General features: G+C 35.8%; 1 protein-coding gene across 3 annotated transcripts in view; it reads right to left on the bottom strand.

The window, feature by feature from the left end:
* Window positions 1-22,232, bottom strand: part of DIAPH2 (diaphanous related formin 2) — an 856,317-nt gene that overhangs the window by 599,759 nt on the left and 234,326 nt on the right. For all 3 annotated transcript variants that reach the window (XM_036839916.1, XM_036839917.1, XM_036839915.1), the window contains one exon: window positions 5,038-5,148. In XM_036839916.1, coding sequence (XP_036695811.1) covers window positions 5,038-5,148 — 111 coding nt within the window. The remainder of the gene's footprint in view (window positions 1-5,037; window positions 5,149-22,232) is intronic.

Here is a 22,232-nt window from a genome sequence, read left to right as displayed (position 1 = left end):
CGTGGAAAGTTGTAAAACAAATTTATTTTAAATGACATTTTGTGATTTTAAAGCAAAAAGGCGTCAGGACTTTTTAATCAAGATGCACAACTAGCCTCCTCCCCCACCTTTTATTTTTGCTTAGCCGAATCACAAAATACCAACTTGGGCATCAAAGACCTGTTTTTGTAATACATTATAAGCACATGCATTACAAACCTCTGATAATTTTCAAAATCATAGTATAAACAAAATCTTTGGAAGCATGCCACACTAGAGATTGTTGGGCTTAATATATATCACCTGGAATATCTTTTAATATGTGTCCATTAAGTTGCCGCTTTCAAAACCCAAATCGATAATCACAACTGTGGATGCTCAAGGGTGATACCGAAAGAGGGACTAGGATGTTCAGAGCTGAGCTTGAACTCTAAAAGGAAATGCAAGCACGGTGTACTTCAAATTAGGTCGATAAAACAAACTCGGATCCATTTTTTTGTTTCTATTTTTATTCAATAGGACGATTTTAAATGGAGATGCAATTCTGGCTATTACTGAAGCCAAACACAAATTTATGCAATTTCTAGGTGTTCTTTTTCTAACATTCACATACATAATAATTTACCTACAGAGCATATGAAAATATTAATATGTTTCTATATAATTGCATATAAAATACATAACAAATACATGTATTTAAACTTAGTTTCCTCTTGAGTAATAATTTGTTTTAGGTCTAACTTTCCACTTTGAAGGGGAATGAAGAAATTTATTGGAATGTAAAGTTATCTAACATTGGTGAGTTATATTATCAGGTGATTTCTGAACTCTATTCAGAAAAGAACAGGAGCCAGACACACCCAATATGCTGGTCATTGCAGAAAAAACCTTTAATACATTTTATAATATGGAATTTTTCCTTATTCTTACGTCACAAGATATTCTTTCTTAGATGTTCACTATCAGACTTTAACACATTCAAATATGTTTGAAAAATAGAAAAAACAAGTTAATTAAATACTGTCATTTAATCAGCATCAGAACTTTACAAAACATGGACTCAACCTTCATGATTAAAATATTTTCAGTGAAAATAACTGGTTAAATGTTTATTTCAGTTTTTAACTAGGACAACACATTATTTATATAATATATATGGTATGTGAACATGTACAGCACAATATAAAAATATAGATATGTATAAATGAAATATCTCATAGTGTTCATTAATAATGCTCCATTAAAATATATATGCATATCTACATACACACACATATATAAAAAATTTCCTTTCATTCAAATGTCAAACCTTGAAAGGTATATTCAAAAATTCTTGATAAAATAAACATTTAATGAATTAATAAAAGTTTCATATAGCACAAATGTGACAGATACCCCATTGAAAAAAGGGAAATGCATCACTGAAGTTTATATTTTAAATGAAGAATGGCATAAAATTACTGAATTACACACTAATAATTACGTGAAATACTGTAAATATGTTTCAGTTATTTTTTAAACAGATTTGCTGTACAGATAGGGAATATTTTCAGCAGATTCTCTAAAACATATAATTAAGTCTCTATAATATGGTGTACTTCAAAGGAAATCAAAGTCCATTACCAGTACATGACTGATTACCAGTCAAGCAATCAAAATTGAGTCTTCAAAAGAGTAAGAAAGGGTTTGTCAGTCTTTTAAAAGAGGTTAAGAATGCCTGCTGCCTACAGACACAATTTCTTACTATCTTGTTCCTTCACATATCTGACTTATCTAATATTTTCTTAATTTATTTAACTAACTAAAAGGCAGATGGAGAAAACTTCACAAGAAATCAATGTAAGTTAACTACAGAGAAAATACTATTTTAAAAATCACTATATAGTGTTTAATAACTCATTTGTCCCAAATTACTAAAGCAAATTTATAAAAAGTAAATTTTCCATGTAAGTGAAATATAAACTCTCTTTAAACGTCATAATTTATCTATAGAGACAGGGCAAATTTTGAAAATAAATTTCTACAGAATGTAATTAAAATAACTGTCCTTGTCTTGAGGATTCTAATAATTATATGAAACAAAAGTTTCACTCTACTACAATGATGGTCTCAGGGATTACTGAAATACTAAGAACTATTAAGAACTATTCTTCCCCAACACCTAATGATTCCACATAGGTATAATTTTTGATCCATGTACCAACAATTTATATTAGTCCTAGCCACGTCTAATTTGCTGCTTTGAATATGATATATTCCAGAAAATTAGGAAGCTCCTCCTGTTAGAACAGTGTATAAAATAAGAGTAAATAGGATAAAAGCCAGGATATTAAAGACTCATCTATGAATATATTATTAGGCTTCCATGCATGTGTAAAAGATGTTTGATATAACTATAAATTCTAGTGGTTGAAATGTAAATATTTAGTAAATTAGATAGCTAGACAGCAGTTGACATGTTAGGTACATCTACTATACATTAAAGCATGACCATTCTGACTTTTGCTCCAAATTGTGATAATAAAACTACAAGGACAACAGCAACAGTAGTGAAATGTATGGTATTAAGGGAAGGACCTCTAATCTCAGGGTCTATCTGCCTAGATTCTGATTCTCATATTGTATATCAGAAATACCTGGGGAGGATTATTTTCTTTCAAACCAAACATCTCTGCCCTACCCCCAATAAGATTTTGATAGACTCTCTTTAGGGGGCCATGCCCAACTTCTTGAGAACCAGAGCCCTATTTAGCCATATTTCACTCCATTGTCACAGGAAGAAAAAGAAATTGAGAATCCTTGTAGGTTCTATTCCAAAACTTTAAGAGGCAGAAACATGACACTTCTCACTTTCCTCTTGCTGAAGGATCCCTGAAATCTAAGAATCAGGGCATACTGAAGAGATGTGATAGTTAAAGAAAAATCTAACTGGAAGCATAAGTTAAGAGGTACAGGGTACCGCAAGAGGCTTTATATACAGCTATAGGGCCAATGCGAAAGTGTAGCTAAGAAACACTGATGCAAAATCTTAGCTGTCAATGTAACCAAAGGAAAAATACCATGAGACCACTGAACCCAGCAGAAATGAGCACACCCTGGCAAACGTGCAAAAGGTAAGGACAAGAGCTACTGTGCCTACCCTTTCTGAAAAGATGAGGACTTAAATAAATTGAGAGTCACAGTTTTCTTGACCAGCCATTCAGCAGCATAAGGTAGAAAATGAATGTTTAATTATAAATAGACACAGGGAAATGAAAGCTGGAAGAGACAGCAACAACTAAGGCAGAAAAACATGGCATATTAGTAAATGAGTAGAGGATCTTCAGGAGCCCCTGAGGCCAACAAGTATCCAAAGACATGAGTACTCTCCCAGAAACAGAGGACCAGCTCTGAGAGGACAAGGATGGAAACACTGAGTAGGCAACTCAAAAGCACACTAGAATGAGGACTGTAATATTACCTCTAGCTACAGAAGACCACAGACTTTTCATGAGGAGAGATTTGTGACAAAACAAGAATAAGTGTGTTACATACACTATAACTAGTGAATGTGCCTAAGTTAACTGCATATTGAACCTCTATTCGGGTCACTTACGATGATGCTTTGATTCACTGCAACCAATTCCTTGCTTTTTAAAGTCATGGATGAAAGAACCATTCAAAGTGGAATTGACATAGAAATTTCTAAAACCGCACAGACCCAATCATATATCTTATTAAAATGGGTTTCAATAGACCCAACTGTATATTTTATGATGATGAGTTTCAACCACTTTCAGTTAAGACTATCAGAAGACAAGTTACAGATGCATGCTACACACTAGTCCCTCACCAGGAAATATCCCTGATTTTGGTATTTCTAATACCCTAGGGATACCTTATATGCACGCTCATTGACATTTGTTTTATTTTGTTTTTTCTTTCCTCAGTCCTTTTATTCCCCACCCCTACATTTACTTCTTGTTTATCAGGTATGGTCTAAGTAGCTTAAATAAAGAAACTAGTGAGATTTTACTTGTCTCCTTTAAAAATGCCATGGTCTTGAACAAAATCCTTCTTTAGTTAACATACTAAGTGAAGTATAAAGTCATGGTAGTTATATTTCTATTTATAGAATAAGTGTGCTCATTTATCTTAGAACAAGCCTGTAAAGTTATTTCAAAAATGTTTTTGGGCTTCCCTGGTGGCGCAGTGGTTGAGAGTCTGCCTGCTAATGCAGGGGACACGGGCTCGAGCCCTGGTCTGGGAAGATCCCACATGCCGCGGAGCAACTGGGCCCGTGAGCCACAACTGCTGAGCCTGCGCGCGTCTGGAGCCTGTGCCCCGCAACGGGAGGGGCCGCGATAGTGAGAGGCCCGCGCACCGCGATGAAGAGTGGCCCCCGTACCACGATGAAGAGTGGCCCCCGCTTGCCCCCACTAGAGAAAGCCCTCGCACGAAACGAAGACCCAAACACAGCTAAAAAAAAAAAAAAAAATTAACCCCAAATCTCAGTGGATTCACCAAATAAACGTTCATTTAAAAAAAAAAAAAATGTTTTTAACAGTATCACAATTAGCGCAGATATCCACACTCAATTTAAGAAATAAAATTGTTTTTCTTTAGAAAAGTTGCTACGGAATTATAACAAGAATACCATCCTTATGTTATGTGTCTAGAATATACTAATCAAAATTTTATGCATACTTATGCTGAATATAAAGGAAATCAATCTAAGTTATCAAAGAGGAAAGCAAAAAAATTTTAATGAAAAATTGAAATGGCAAAAAAATAGCAGTCTTTTATGTTCTCAGCATTCAAAGTCAAAGAAAAGTTCCCTTTCGACTTCAAGAAGACCAAAAAAGCCATCATTTCTGGACATATCATTAGCTGAATTCCGAATCATCAGTTGTATGTAGAGACTAACACTACTGCAATATCAAAAAGCTTACAAAATGTCCAGTGCTTTACAAAAGGAAACGGCAAGGCACATTTATTTACTTTGCTGAAAGTACTTTTGTCTAAAGAGAGAAAAACATTAAAGTTCATAAGCATAATAAACATGCACATTCCACTTACTGGTAACATTGTTTTTAGTCCTGAACGAAGGAATTCATTCCTTAAATGTATTCGAAAATCAAGCTCATAAGGAGATGTGACAAGGGCATTTATAAACTGCATGCAGGCCACCTGCAATTAGAAAGTAAACTTTGTTAAAAAAAAAAAAAAAAGTTTTTTTAAATTAAAGAAATACTTAATGCATTCAGATAATTTTTTTCCATTTACTAAAGGAATACATACATATATTATGAAATATATCAAGAAATGCAAATGTTTATATAAGTATAATGATTATGAATTTACAGTAGAAACAAAAAAATTAACAGTAGAGTTTCTAATGTCCAGAGAAATTCTAACGAAAATATGATGGTTGGTCAAGTACTGCTATGCTTTGCTAAACAATATGAAGGAATATTAAACTTTCTCTGAGAAACTCCAAGTTCCAACAGTGTGGATATAGAGTCCTTTAAGAAGACCATGAAATGTATCTTTCATATCCAGCTGTCCTCAGAGGGCGCTTGGCCTCAATTCTATATGGTTATAAACACGTTTCTAAAATAAATCAAACAAAGCTATAAAAGTACCCTGATGTTAAACAGGGAACAGTGATAACTTAGAGAAATTATTACACTAAGTTACACTCTCTCCATTCTATTATTGGATAGATTTGCACAAAATATAGAGTATTAAACTATATGAATAAGATGAATTAATTTACTATATAAAAAAATGAATGCAAGTGAATTAAGATCAACTAGAAGGCACTATGACACAAATACTAATGTGCATTGCATGATAAAGTAAATATAAGAGCTTGTTTCCAAGTAAAGGTGATTCATTACTTAGACTGACGCTGGAAAATGGGTTTTGGTTTTCTTCTGTTTTTGAGGTTCCCTATTATAAAAGAGGAGGGAGTTATTTTCTGGTAATTGCAAGCTAGGAGAGTGTCAACCAAATGCTAACTGCCAAGTGTTCCAAAGATTATTCCTCATTTTTGGAAAATGCTGCTCACGTCTAAGGCAATTGGCTAATAGTTTAAGTGAAGAGCTGCACGTTGAAATTGATATTTTTAAAGTGCAATCAGTGTAGTGTTCAAAGAGCTGACTGCAAGGGGACCACTGGAAAATACCAGATTTAGTAAATATGTTAAGTATATATAGAAAGGGGCACAAATATATCAATAGTTAGTATGGAAAAACACATCAGCAAAAGAAAAATATTTCAAATGTATTTTGACTTGACCTTATCCAGACCTGTTATTATGATAGTGATTTTTTTCTAGTAGAGACAAATATTAAAAGCTATATTGCTTTTATTGTTATATCTTTATCTTACGCATTTAAGCTGTTTTGGGGGAGATTAGCCTATCTAGCTCACATCCAGGTTCAAAAATCAAAAGTTGCATGCATTAAAAGGGATTATCGAGGTTGTCTCTAACATTACTAGCTATCTAAATGATAATTGAACAATGTAGCCCAATTCTTATGAATGCTCAAATGTCAAGCTAAATCACTTAGACATCTGACTAAATATTTGCCATTGACTTGGCATTACCTCAAAAGTCATATCAGATAAGTTATTATGATGCTTATGCCTTAATGGGTTACTTAACCTTCCTGTTTACAGTAAGAAAATGTTTAAGTCTTCATATAGTTTCAGTAGGCTGGAATATAAGTTTGCACAGCGTATGAGTCCATAGGTATATTATGACTGTATCTGCATGAATGATTCTTGTTATGTTACAACTCTGACCTGACCGAACAAGCCAAAATACATGTCCAATCCAAAATTAATAGAGAGAAAAGTTGCCATCTGCTAGGATTGTTTTTGCCAGAAGAAATTCTAGCTTAATGGCTTGTATTAATACCCTACAAGCAAAGAGAACATTTCCATAAGAAACAAGTTAATGAGTCTTGGAATTGTACCTTTATACAATAAAAGTATTTGGATCAGGAAGTTATAAAAATAGTAAAAGCCAAAAAAATTAATGAATGTAACATCAAAATAATTTTACATTTAATAACATAAATGTTGCAATGCTTTTAAATACTCACTTAACACACAATGTATGAATATATAACTAAATGCTAAAAAAAGAAGTTACATCCATTGACTATAGTAAAAAATAGCACACACTTTGAAGTCAGTAGTTTAAACAGGTAACAGCACTGGTTTATCAATGTACTATTTATTGTTTATCAAATTCTAATAGATATTTAATTACTTACAAATAGCATAAGATGAATATTCATACTATCATGTCATTTTCCAACATAATCTGCTAAAGCAATGCTCTTTAATAGGAATATTTACATTGTATGAATGTGGAGAACAAAAAAAATCATCTTAATTATCTCCATTCCTTTATACTACTACACAATTACTGCCCTTTTCAGAAGGTAGGAACAAAATCAATCCAATTGTCACTATTTACAAAGTTAAATTTTTAAAATGTAATTAGTTTAAAGGGCAGAATATATTATTATTTAATTATAAATTGAAATACCCATTGTGTGGATTCTGAATTCATAGCTAAATACAAACCCCCAAACTATTATCATCATTAATATGCTGTATTAGTTTTTGTTACCAGACAATTTAGGAGCTTTACATAATTCACCATCTAATCTCATCCTCACAAAAACCATGAGATAAGTGTTGCTATTATCCTTGTTTCACAGATGATGAAGCTGAGGCTCAAAGCAGATAAATAACTTATACAAGGTGACACAGCAAGGAGGAAACTCATGATTCTAAACATATCACTTTACTCCAAATATAGTATAATTTCCAGCACATTCCAGATGCCTTATAAACTCCATTCCTAGATTAACACAACAAAATATTTTAAGGATGGGTAAGATAATAAAATTTAACTAGTGTATCATGTTTAAAATATTGGGAATACCTAACTTTGAAACTACAGGTTAATTAGAAAAACATATAATTATTTTAATATGCTGTCTAGTATATAAAATGGTTATGTTATGGTTATCAAGTATACCTCAATAAAAATAAAGTGGTTATCATAATACATAATGGAATGTGAAAGGAAGAAAGAAAGAAAGAAAGGAAGGAAGGAAGGAAGGAAGGAAGGAAGAAAGAAAGAAAGGAAGACAGAAAGAAAGAAAAGAAAGAGAGAGGAAGAGAGAGAGGGAGAGAGGGAGGGGGGAAGGGAGGAAGGGAGATAGAAAATGGTTTCTGGAATGTGTTACATTCCACTTTATATATATCCTGAACAGTGACCTATGGACAGCATCCCATCATCCAAAACAATGGCCTCTCCTTTACTTCCTGCCACCCTACTCCCTCCACTCCCTATTCAGCATAGATGTGCATGCAAATACACACATCTCACACACACACACACACACACACACACACACACACACACACGAGCATGCTGTTCAATACAGAGCCACTGACTACAATTTAAATTTAGCTTAATTATAATTAAATAAAATTTAAAATGCTGTTGCTCAGTTTCATTAGTTACAGTTCAAGTGTTCAACAGCCACATGTGGCTAGTGGCTCCCATATTGGACAGCACAGATATAGGAGACTGCAGAAAGTTTGACTGACTAGCACTGCACTGGACACTTTAAAAAGGATTCTGGCCTAATATCTAAAACCTAAGATCCAAAGCAGTATAAAATTCATTTCTGAATAATGGAACTTTCAAAATTGGCATGTTCGACTTCCAAGTATATAAATCTTTAAGAGCATGATTGAATGATATTGTCCTCTTACAATGAAAAATCAATCTACTTTCAAAAAACAAAAATCCAACTCCAGAGATAGAAAATAAAGAATTACGGGATTTGAAAGCTAGAAAGAACATAAAATACTCTGGTCCAATATCCTCATTTAAAGATAAGGAAACTGAAAACCTAGGAAGATTAGATGATTTGCCCAAGACTGTATAGCTAATAATAAAACACAAAGATTGGATTTGAACTCAGGCCTCATGACTTTTAGTCTTGGAATCTTTCTACCACACTATAATGCACAAATCAGGCATTGCTGAATAGCATTCTTCCCTGTACTGGAAAGAAAACAAGTGCCTTTAAATAGAAATCACAGAGTCCACTAGCCAGATTTCATCTGTTGCTTAGTTTCTTTATAATGTATCTAAGGTTCAAAATGGTCTGCCACATTTATTTGATTTAAATTCAGCTTCCATGAGAATTAAAATTCAAAAATAATAGGAAGTCTGAATTTTCTCCATTATTGATAAACATACTAGGCTAGAACCACGATTCTGATTTTTAACCAGTAAAAAAAGTTTCTGTATTTGCAATGCTATTAAATGATCTCCCTATATTATATGGAGAATTTTACATGATATCTATATAACCCATTTAACAAATGCATAAACATGTACATAAAAACCACCAACTTTGCACATGTGAGAAAGCATCCAATAATTTCTGCCATGCATAATTATACTAAACTGAATTACTATCAATTTTTCTATAACATTATGATCCTTCCTTTACCATAATAGTATACATTCTTTGTATAATAATCACCTACATTCTTTAGTCACAGGGTGCTATTGTCTTCATCCTGGGGTGTGGGGTGTGGTATAGAGAGTGAAATATCACAAAATAAATTTCAAGCTTCCTAAAGATATGGTTCTGTATTTGTTTAGGGTTTTCTTTGTAACCCCTAACTGCCGCCAATAAAATGTTTAAAATATAATGGGTGAAGAGTCATTAAATGTTTCAAATTTTATTGACATGAGATATATTACTACAAAAAGAAATTGCATTCAGTTTCTTAAGTGATAGAGAGGGAAAATATTTAAACATAAAATATCTTCACAAAATTCCTGGGAAAATGCTAGAACCTTTTATTTACTGTAACTCACCAGCTTTGAAAACTATACAAACATCTGTCTGTTTGATCATAATTCATAGAGCTATGTAGTACAATAATAGCCAACTCTAGGACATTCTCAGACAGATTATCCATATTGCCATTAGCTGTGACAAACTGTGATTTTAAAATGTTATTGACGCTGTCACACATTGACCTTATTAAGTACTTTCTTGACACTAACAAGGTCTTTCTTTATCCCAGCCCAGTGGGAGTTAGGAAAAAAGATGGTTTGAGTCAAAATAAGTACCAATGAAGAAAGATACAAATGTACAGAGAAAGTTATTAAGTCATAAAATGGAGGATTCCAGGCACGGCATTGCCATGTACAAAGGTATGGAGGCAGAGAGATGAAATAGCATAAAATGTTCAGGAAACTGGGTACAGTATGACTGGATCAAAAACTATATGTAGAAGAGTGACGGAATATGAGGTTAGAGACAAAGCGACAGTTAGGTGATGAAGTATTGATATTTTGTGTGGACTAGCATTAGACTTCACTCCTAGTGGCTATGGGAAGATGTTACAGGATTTTAAGCAGTGATATAACAAGAATGGCATTTCAGAAGTATAACTCTGTGGAAAATGATTTAAAAGGAGCTGGAATGAAGGGTAGAAGATATTTAAGAGTCCAGGGAAATTATAAAACATTGAGATGTGACAACGCCCTGAAACAAAGAAGTGGCGGGGGCAGTGGGTAGATACTATTATACTAAGGAAGGAAAGTACAGCACTAAGGCAGTAGAATTGGTAGGATTTGGTGACTGAGGGAATGGTGGATGGAGAAAGAGTATATTTGAAAATGACTATTATGATTCTCGATTATGCTACTTGGTGGACAATGCTAAGGTTAACCAGGAATGGGCAAACAAGAGAAAGGCAGGCCTGGAAGACCATCAGGATGGCGGAGGAGTAAGACGTGGAGATAACCTTCCTCCCCACAAATACATCAGAAATACATCTACATGTGGAACAACTCCTACAGAACACCTACTGAACGCTGGCAGAAGACCTCAGACTTCCCAAAAGGAAAGAAAATCCCCAAGTACCTGGGTAGAGCAAAAGAAAAAAGAAAAAACAGAGACAAAAGAATAGGGACGGGACCTGCACCTCTGGGAGGGCGCTGTGAAGGAGGAAAGGTTTCCACACACTAGGAAGACCCTTCACGGGTGGAGACTGCGGGTGGCGGAGGGGGGAGCTTCGGAGCCAAAGAGGAGAGCGCAGCAACAGGGGTGCAGAGGGCAAAGCGGAGCGATTCCTGCACAGAGGATCGGTGCCGACCAGCACTCACCAGCCCAAAAGGCTTGTCTGCTCATCCGCCGGGACAAGTGGGGGCTGGGAGCTGAGGCTCGGGCTTTGGAGGTCAGATGCCAGGGAGAGGGCTGGGGTTAGCAGAGTGAACACAGCCTGAAGGGGGCTAGTGAGCCACAGCTAGCCGGGAGGGAGTCCGGGAAAAAGTCTGGACCCGCCGAACAGGCAAGAGACCACTGTTTCGGGGTGCGCAAGGAGAGGGGATTCAGAACAGCACCTAAACAACCTCCAGAAATGGGTGTGAGCCGCGGCTATCAGCGCCGACCCCACAGACGGGCATGAAGCGCGAAGGCTGCTGCTGTAGCCACCAAGAAGCCTGTGTGCAAGCACAGGTCACTCTCCACACCTCCGCTCCCAGGAGCCTGTGCAGCCCACCACTGCCAGGGTCCCGTGATCCAGGGACAACTTCCCCGGGGAGAACACACAGCACGCCTCAGGCTGTTACAACATCACACTGACCTCTGCCACCACAGGCTTGCCCCACATTCTCTACCCCTCCCTCCCACTGGCCTGAGTGAGCCAGATACCCCTAATCGGCTGCTACTTTAACCCTGTCCTCATTGGGCGGGGAACAGATGCCCTCAGGTGACCTACACACAGAGGCGGGGCCAAATCCAAAGCTGAACCCCAGGAGCTGTGAGAACAAAGAAGAGAAAGGGAAATCTCTCCATGCAGCCTCAGGAGCAGCGGATTAAGTCCCCACAATCAACTTCATATACCCAGCATCTCTGGAATACCTGAATAGACAATGAATCATCCCAAAATTGAGGCGGTGGACTTTGGGAGCAACTGTAGACTTCGGGCTTGCTTCCTGCATCTAATTTATTCCTGGCTTTATGTTTATCTTAGTTTAGTATTTAGAGTTTCTTATTATTGGTAGATTTCTTTATTGATTTTTTTACTCTATTCCTTTTTCGTTTTTTTTATATATAGACTTTTTTTTTTCCTTTTTCTCTTTTTGTGACTGTGTATGTGTATGCTTCCTTCCGTAATTTTGTCTGTAAAGCTCTGCTTTTACCATTTGTGGTAGGGTTCTGCCTGTCAGTTTCTTTTTTTTTTTTATAGTTTTTACTGCTTGATATCATTGGTGGATTTGTTTGTTGGTTTGGTTGCTCTCTTCTTTCTTTTTTTTTTTCACTTTTTAATTTTTATATTTTAATAATTTTTTTTATTTTTTAAGTTTATTTTATTTAATTAATTAATTTATTTCATGCTTCTTTTGTCCCCTTTCTCTGAGCCATGTGGCTGACAGGGTCTTTGTGCCCTGGCCAGGTGTCAGGCCAGTGCCTCTGAGGTGGGAGAGCCAAGTTCAGACATTGGTCCACCAGAGACCTCGTGGCTCCATGTAATATCAAATGGCAAAGCCCTCTCAGAGATCTCCATCTCAACACTATGACCCGCTCCACTCAATGACCAGCAAGCTACATTTCTGGACACCCTATGCCAAACAACTAGCAAGACAGGAACACAACCCCACCCATAAGCAGAGAGGCTGCCTAAAATCATTATAACGTCACAGACACCCCAAAACACACCACTGGACACAGTCCTGCCCAGCAGAAAGACAAGATCCAGCCTCATCCACCAGAATACAGGCACCAGTCCCCTCCACCAGGAAGCTTACACAATCCACTGAACCAACCTTACCCCCTGGGGGCAGAAACCAAAAACAACAGGAACTACGAACCTGCAGCCTGTGAAAAGGACACCCCAAACACAGTAAGTTAAGCAAAAGGAGAAGACAGAGAAACACACAGCAGAGGAAGGAGCAAGGTAAAAACCCACCAGACCAAACAAATGAAGAGGACATAGGCAGTCCACCTAAAAAAGAATTCAGAGTAATGATAGTAAAGATAATCGAAAATTTTGGAAATAGAAACAAGAAAATACAAGAGACATTTAACAAAGACCTAGAAGAACTGAAGAGCAAACAAACAATGATGAACAACAAAATAAATGAAATTAAAAATTCTCTAGAAGGAATCAATAGCAGAATAACTGAGGCAGAAGAACGGATAAGTGACCTGGAACATAAAATGGTGGAAATAACTACCTCAGAGCAGAATAAAGAAAAAAGAATGAAAAGAATTGAGGACAGTCTCAGAGACCTCTGGGACAACATTAAACACACCAACATTCGAATTACAGGGGTCCCAGAAGAAAAAGAGAAAAAGAAGAGGACTGAGAAAATACTTGAAGAGATTATAGTTGAAAACTTCCCTAATATGGGAAATGAAATAGTCAATCAAGTCCAGGAAGCACAGAGAGTCCCATACAGGATAAATCCAAGGAGAAACAGGCCAAGACATATATTAATCAAACTATCAAAAATTAAATACAAAGAAAAAATATTAAAAGCAGCAAGGGAAAATCAACAAATAACATACAAGGGAATCCCCATAAGGTTAACAGCTGGTCTTTCAGCAGAAACTCTGCAAGCCAGAAGGGAGTGGCAGGACATATTTAAAGTGATGAAAGGAAAAAACCTACAACCAAGATTACTCTACACAGCAAGGATCTCATTCACATTCAATGGAGAAAGTAAAACCTTGACAGACAAGCAAAAGCTAAGAGAATTCAGCACCACCAAACCAGCTTTACAACAAATGCAACTTCTCTAGGCAGGAAACACAAAAGAAGGAAAAGACCTACAATAACAAACCCAAAACAGTTAAGAAAATGGTAATAGGCACATACATATCGATAATTACCTTAAATGTGAATGGATTAAATGCTCCAACCAAAAGACACAGACTGGCTGAATGGATACAAAAACAAGACCCATATATATGCTGTCTACAAGAGACCCACTTCAGATCTAGGGACACATACAGACTGAAAGTGAGGGGATGGAAAAAGATATTCCATGCAAATGGAAATCAAAAGAAAGCTGGAGTAGCAATTCTGATATCAGACAAAATAGACTTTAAAATAAAGACTATTACAAGAGACAAAGAAGGGCACTACATAATGATCTAGGGATCAATCCAAGAAGAAGATATAACAATTGTAAATATTTATGCACCCAACATAGAAGCACCTCAATATATAAGGCAACTGCTAACAGCCATAAAAGGGGAAATTGACAGTAACACAACCATACTAGGGGACTTTAACACTCCATTTTCACTGATGGACAGATCATCCAAAATGAAAATAAATAAGGAAACAAAAGCTTTAAATGACACATTAAACAAGATGGACTTAATTGATATTTATATGACATTCCATCCAAAAACAACAGAATACTCTTTCTTCTCAAGTGCTCATGGAACATTCTCCAGGATACATCATACCTTGGGTCACAAATCAAGCCTTGGTAATTTAAGAACATTGAAATCGTATCATGTATCTTTTCTGACCACAACGCTATGAGACTAGATATCAATTACAGGAAAAAAACTGTAAAAAATACAAACACATAAAGGCTAAACAATACGCTACTAAATAACCAAGAGGTCACTGAAGAAACCCAAGCAGAAATCAAAAAATACCTAGAAACAAAATGACAGTGAAAACACAACGACCCAAAACCTATGGGATGCAGCAAAAGCAGTTTTAAGAGGGAAATTTATAACAATACAATCCTACCTCAAGAAAAAAGAAACATCTCAAATAAACAACCTAACCTTACACATAAAGCAATTAGAGAAAGAAGAACAAAAAAATCCCCACAGTTAGCAGAAGGAAAGAAATCATAAAGATCAGATCAGAAATAAATGAAAAAGAAATGAAGGAAACAATAGCAAAGATCAATAAAACTAAAAGCTGGTTCTTTGAGAAGATAAACAAAATTGATAAACCATTAGCCAGACTCATCAAGAAAAAAAGAGAGAAGACTCAAATCAACAGAATTAGAAATGAAAAAAGGGAAGTAACAACTGACACTGCAGAAATAAAAAGGATCATGAAAGATTACTACAAACAACTATATGCCAATAAAATGGAAAACCTGGAAGAAATGGACACATTCTTAGAAAAGCACAACCCTCTGAGACTGAACCAGGAAGAAATAGAAATTATAAACAGACCAATCACAAGCACTGAAATTGAAACTCTGATTAAAAATCTTCCCACAAACAGAAGCCCAGGACCAGATGGCTTCACAGGCGAATTCTATCAAACATTTAGAGAAGAGCTAACACCTACTGTTCTCAAACTCTTCCAAAATATAGCAGAGGGAGGAACACTCCCAAACTCATTCTATGAGACCACCATCACCCTGATACCAAAACCAGACAAAGATGTCACAAAAAAAGAAAACTGCAGACCGGTATCACTGATGAACATAGATGCAAAAATCTTCAACAAAATACTAGCAAACAGAATCCAACAGCACATTAAAAGGATCATACACCATGATCAAGTGGGGTTTATCCCAGGAATGCAAGGATTCTTCAATATACGCAAATCAATCAATATGACACACCATATTAACAAATTAAAGGAGAAAACCCATATGATCATCTCAACAGATGCAGAAAAAGCTTTCAACAAAATTCAACACCCATTTATGATAAAAACCCTCCAGAAAGTAGGCATAGAGGGAACTTACCTCAACATAATAAAGGCCATATATGACAAACCCACAGCCAACATCATTCTCAATGGTGAAAAACTGAAACCATTTCCACTAAGATTAGGAACACGACAGGGTTTTCTACTCTCATCACTATTATTGAACATAGTTTTGGAAGTTTTAGCCACAGCAATCAAGGAAGAAAAAGAAATAAAAGGAATCCAAATTGGAAAAGAAGAAGTAAAACTTTCACTGTTTGCAGATGGCATGATACTATATATACATAGAGAATCCTAAAGATGCCACCAGAAAACTACTAGAACTAATCAATGAATTTGGTAAAGTACCAGGATACAAAATTAATGCACACAAACCTGTTGCATTCCTATACACCAACAACGAAAGAATATGTCTTTGAAAAAAAATGGTTCTGAAGAACCTAGGGGTGGGACAGGAATAAAGACGCAGCCGTAGAGAATGGACTTGAGGACACAGGGAGGGAGAAGTGTAAGCTGGGAGGAAGTGAGAGAGTGGCATGGACATATATACACTACCAAATGTAAAACAGATAGCTAGTGGGAAGCAGCCACATAGCACAGGGAGATCAGCTGGGTGCTTTGTGACCACCTAGAGCGGTGGGATAGGGAGGGTGGGAGGCAGACACAAGAGGAAGGAGATATGGGGATATATGTATATGTATAGCTGATTCACTTTGTTATAAAGCAGAAACTAACACACCACTGTAAAGCAATTATACTCCAATAAAGATGTTAAAGAGAGAAAGGCAGGTCAAGGTTGGAGAGTGGATTGGAGTAGGAAGGAGAGGATGAAGATAAGGAAGAAAAGTACAGTTAAGGACAACACTGAATTTGAAATCCAGTCAGAAGGTACCTGAATATATGGAATCTGTGAGTCAGGATGTATTTGGAATAGAAGAGTTCAGAGAGATTCATCACATAGAAGTGCTGGTGGAAGTCATAAGGATGGATAATGCTGCCAAGGACAATGTACAGAATGAGCAAAGGACCAGAGCAAAGGATCAAACGACTATGGATCAACCTCTAGGAATAAGTATATTTTAAGGCCAAGCATAGAGACAGGAGATTTTAAATGTAACAAAGAGGTAAAAGAAAAATGAGGAGAGCTTAGTATCATAGAAGTTGAGGGAGGAGAGAGCTTTGTTCAAGAGTGACCAATAGCGTTGAATGGTGCTGTAGAAACCAATATGATGACTTCCAAAGTGTCTGTTGCTTTTTATATTACAGAGGTCACTAGTGATTCCCCGTTTCCAAAAATGATCGATTTGGCAATTATTCAACTTTGAAACAGGTTTAAAATAAAAGACATCCTTCTTTAATTCCGAAGTTATTTTTTGTACTTGAAACATGACTACATGGTGTAAATATTTCTATACAACCCCCCATTGTACTAATTCTAGTTTTAAAATGGTAGTAGTATAAAATTGTCAATAAAGTTATTTAGCTTCCTAAGTAGTATCAGACATTCCTTCAACACAATATTTAACACACTCATTTACTTTTCCACAAATTTCCTCCTTATTCATAGCTGCAGTGCCTTGTTTTATTATAAATGTACCTCTACTGACAAATAATAAATGATTTATCTAAAGCTACTTTCTCATATGTGATGGTACGAGTGCACTAATAGCTAATTTGTAATATGCTTAGAGTAAAATCTCAACACTTGAGAACCACTGTGGAAAGAATCAAGTTACAAAGAATCAGTCCATATGCCTGAGGGTGTTTGTCTATTTAAGCATGAACATCTGTTTTTGCATGGAACTCATTCTGAAGAGAATTCCAGAATTCCCACATTCTTAAAATATCCTAGGTATAATTTGTTATTTTATTTTTTTGCTGACTCAGGGGCATGATTAAATATGTGAGTTAGTGAAAGATGATGGAACACATAGATGCCTTCAGGAGCTATTGAGAGATACAGCGCTATTTGCTCTGACGCCAAATGAAACCAAATGTTATAATTTTTGAATTCCAGTTCCACTCTTTTATTATGTTTCTATCTCCTTCTCCCTTGCTTTCATTGTGTCAGTTGTTGCTTCTTCATCATCTCAGTGCACAAGTCTGGAATAAATCATCTTCCAACCTCCCAACTCGTGCTTCTAGCCTGCTATGGATGGAAGAAAATCGGGCCCATTAAGATAACACAGGAAGAAAGAGTTAATAGGCTCTGATTAAAGGCCAAAAGGTCTTTGTCATCATGAGGCCTACTTGATGGATTTGGTGACATTTTGTAGGCTACTCAGATTATTTTCTTTTTTTCTTTTTTTTTTTTTTGGTTCTGAGTTATATTCCAAAATGATAAATCTCTCAAATAGGTGAGGTCTGGATAAGTGAACCAACTGTATATTTACTCCTATGTTTTTGTGTACCATATCTAATTATAACATGCACAATTTTTTTATTATTTTCAGCATGTTAGACAACATTTTTTAGATGTAGTAAATCATGCTAAAATAAAAACACTTCTGCACATAGCTCCTGAAATACTTTAAGACATTGCACCTTTCAGACTAATAGCAGCCTGTGAAGACTGGGGCTGGTTTTTATAATACATCATTGGAGGTTAACTCTATGACTTTCTCTTTCCATAAACAACTACTATTGGGAGGGACAACTTAGGAGTTTGGGATTAACATATACATACTACTATATATAAAACAGATCACCAACAAAGACCTACTGTTATAGCACAGGGAACTATACTCAATATCTTGTAATAACCTATAATGGAAGAGAATATTAAATGTATATATAAACACATTCATAGGTATACAGTCATACATATATATGTATATGTATAGCTGAATCGCTTTGCTGTACACCTGAAACTAATACAACACTGTATATCAACCATACTTCAATTAAAAAATTTTTTTTAAATAATAAAAATAAAAGTTAAAGGGGGAAAAAGACAACTATTACTAATGCTCAGTGTACCCTAGCTTTTCCTGCTGGGCTACGTAGAAATCAGTTTCAACTATATGTTGGTATTACCTCTGTCTTTTGTGAAGGGACTGGCAGACTACTCTGGCCTCTATTTTTACCTACTGGAAGCCATTCTCCTGCCTCCCACCCTACCATAGTACTGGTTTTCTATCAGTAAAGATAATTTTCTGGAAAATTCCTATTGATCCTTCAAGACCCAGTTAAAGCATCACCTCATCACTGAAGCCTTCCTTGACTTATGCAGGACATACCTAAATTGGCCTTCCTTTGTGTCCTCATTAAACCTTACCAAGAGGAAAGGAACATGGCTGGGGAAGCATTGTTATTCCAAGCAAAGTGTTCTGCATGATAAAATGTTTGAGGGCATTTAAAAGTCTACAGCATATTTGGGAAACACCAGGTTTAGTATGGTTAAAACATATGGTACATTTGGGAGTGTGACGGGCTGTAAGGCCAGAATGTTAGGTTGGGACCACATTGAGAAAGGTCATTCATCATGCTTAGGCTTTTCACTTTTATCAAGCAATGGGTCATGAGGATAGATAGGTTTCTAGGAATGCTATTATGTTAGAATCAGATTTATTTTTTAAGGATAACTGACAATAGTACAAAACATTTGTCTGTTTTGGGGAAGAATGTATCAGTTTGGGGTACTAATTAGGAAATTGTTGGAATTATACTGCTGGGAGAAGATAAAGACAGTGGAGATAGAGAGACTGAGATAGATTCATAGTCTTTTGTGAGACTTGATGATTAATTGGATGCAGGGAACAAAGAAGAATGAAGTCTTGAGGAAAACCAAAGAGCAGGAAGAAAATGATACCTCTCTATTATCTAAAATGAGAAAGGCAGGAAGAAGAGTAGACTTCTTTTAGGGGGGAAATCATGCTAAGGGAAAGAGAAAATGAGCTCATTTTACTAAGAGGAGGTACCATATAGTGGTTAAGAGCAAGTACTCTGAAGCCAGATACTCTAGGGTCTAAACTGAGCTTTACTTCCTATTTACTATGTGACCCTAGAAAAGTTATCTAACCTCTATGAGCCTCAGCTTACTCATCTATAAAATGGGGATACTACTACTATCTCTCTCAGAGAATTGCTGTGAGGTTTAAAATGAGGTAACATATTAAAGTATTTAGAACACTGGCACATGGCTTATAAATGCTATTTTTAATTTTGAATTTTTATGATGCTTCTAAAACATGCAGTTAGCTATTTGGACAGGTAGGATTGAATACCGATATGAGCCAGACTTAAGACCTGGGGAATCACTAGAACATAGTTGGATGTTAAAGCTAGAGAAGCAATTGAGTGCATTCACATATGTGTGTATCAATACATATAGATGTATATGTATATGAGCTTATATACGTGCGTATATGTGTGTCCATATGTATGTATAAACAAAAATGATGACAGAATAGGACCAAGAAAAGAACATAAAGAATAAAATAGCCAAGAAGTAAGAAGAAACGCACGAAGAAGACAGAGAAAGAACAGTTAGAGGTAGTCAGCGAGCAAGGAGAGGATGGTGCCTAGAAAGCCAAAGGCAGGAAAATTTCCAAGGAGGGAGTGACCAGTAGAGCCAAGCAATCAGGATTGGAAAGAAGCCGCTGGACTTTGAAATTCAAAGATCATTGTCAACCTTTTGAAGAACTGTGAAAAAGCTGAGTTGTGAAAGGTAATTCAGGAAACAGAGAAAACAAGTATGGATGATTCTTTTAGAGACTTAGACGATAAAATGAAAAAGAAAGATGAGAAGCTACTTCGAAGGATAAGTAGGATCAAAAGAAGGCACTGTAGTATGGGGGAGACTTGAGAAGGCTACTCAGCTGAAGGAAAGTCAATGAACAGAGAACATATGAAGATATATGATTTATTGTCTATTTCTTGAACTACTGAAGATAATAAAACTCCTATCACAGGTACAAAATTTCACTTTAAATATGAGCTAGAAAACCTCTGTGAGAACTTAATAACCTTTTGGAATCCAAAAAGCAGGGGCGGGGGGAGGTATGTACTTATTATTTAAAAATATAATTAGTCCTGTATTTTAACAGAATTACTTCCTCAGACTGTAATAACATTTTGAGAAGTCTCAGGGCACTACAGAAATAGAAAAGTAATTCTGTTAAAAGACGGCACTCATTTTATTCTTTAAACAACAGATTTTAAACTTTTGTTTTTCATTCTGTATTCTGCATATATTTTTGAACTTTTAGATATTTTTTTTCATCCACGTGAAATAATCCAAATAAACAAACCCACTTCACAATTCTTCTGAGAGTACCAGGCTCTGTATATAACAAATCACTAACTTTTGTACCTCATTAAAATAGGAAATTTCAAATTGTGATTTGCATATGTTTGCATCTATAATCAGTATTCAACAATTTCTTGAATACCTAGCAAGACATCTATGATACTTCCATGTTACTTGTTAAAAGCTTGCCACTTTATCATTCCATTCAGTCCAGCTTCGTGAAGGCTAGCAAATGTTATTCCCACCTCATTGTGTGGGCTGAACTATTCTATGGCAGGGGTGTCATTTAAAGGTCAGATAATACAGTATACAAATGTTGGCATCACATAGACCTGGCTTCAAATCATAGCTCTACCTCTCAACAGCTATGTGATTTTGAGTGAGTGAGTGATCTGAGTGAGGAACGAAAACTTTGAATATAGATAAAGCACTTAATTCCTCCTAAGCAAACTTTGCAAGACAAGTACAAACGCCTACATACAACTGAAAGTCAATGAGATTTAGTTAGGTAAGCCCAAGCACAGGAACAAGAACAAAGATTTCAAGAAGTCATCTTAAAAAACACAGTTTCCAAACCTTTCAGTAGAGATGTTAAATTTTATTGAGATAAACTGTATAATAAGAAGTATATTTAAAAAAGGAAAGCACTGAAAGGAAATCCCCCAAGCATTAAAAAATGTAATACACTGGCCATAAAAGGCACACCATAAAAGTCTATCCGAAATGCTCATCATAGTTGGAGTAGAAGTAACAATTAACAAATTTCTTCAAGTATTTGGAAAGGGATTATAGTTTTGTAACACTACAGTATTTTCTTTGGCCAAGCCAAATTATCTACCTGCTGTAGTTTGAAACTCTGGTGAAAACAGGTAACGACACTTAACAATAAAATTAAAAAGGGGAAAAGAAACTCTTTGTTTTTATATCAGATAAGAAATTTTAATATTTAAACACTCACTACTAAATAATTTCATAAAATAAACATGGACCCATGTTCTCTTTGTTGAATGACACTACAAGAGTTTAAAAAATATTTCAGAAAGTGTTTCCCATGGTACATTAAATGCTAAACACTGTCTAAAAGAAAGAGATGGGCATCACAGACTAACAAACCTGGCATCAAATTTGACTGTCCCACTTACAAGCTGTGGCACCTTAGACAAGTTATTTAATCTCAGCCTATTTGTCTCATAAGCAAAATGGAGATAATAATAGTACCTACATAGCCGAGTTGTGAGAATTAAACTAGATA

Source organism: Balaenoptera musculus, chromosome X (assembly GCF_009873245.2).
Source record: "Balaenoptera musculus isolate JJ_BM4_2016_0621 chromosome X, mBalMus1.pri.v3, whole genome shotgun sequence".
NCBI classification, from domain to species: domain Eukaryota; kingdom Metazoa; phylum Chordata; class Mammalia; order Artiodactyla; family Balaenopteridae; genus Balaenoptera; species Balaenoptera musculus.
The sequence above is the reverse complement of the archived record's forward strand: the minus strand, read 5'-3'. Positions and strand labels throughout refer to the sequence as shown.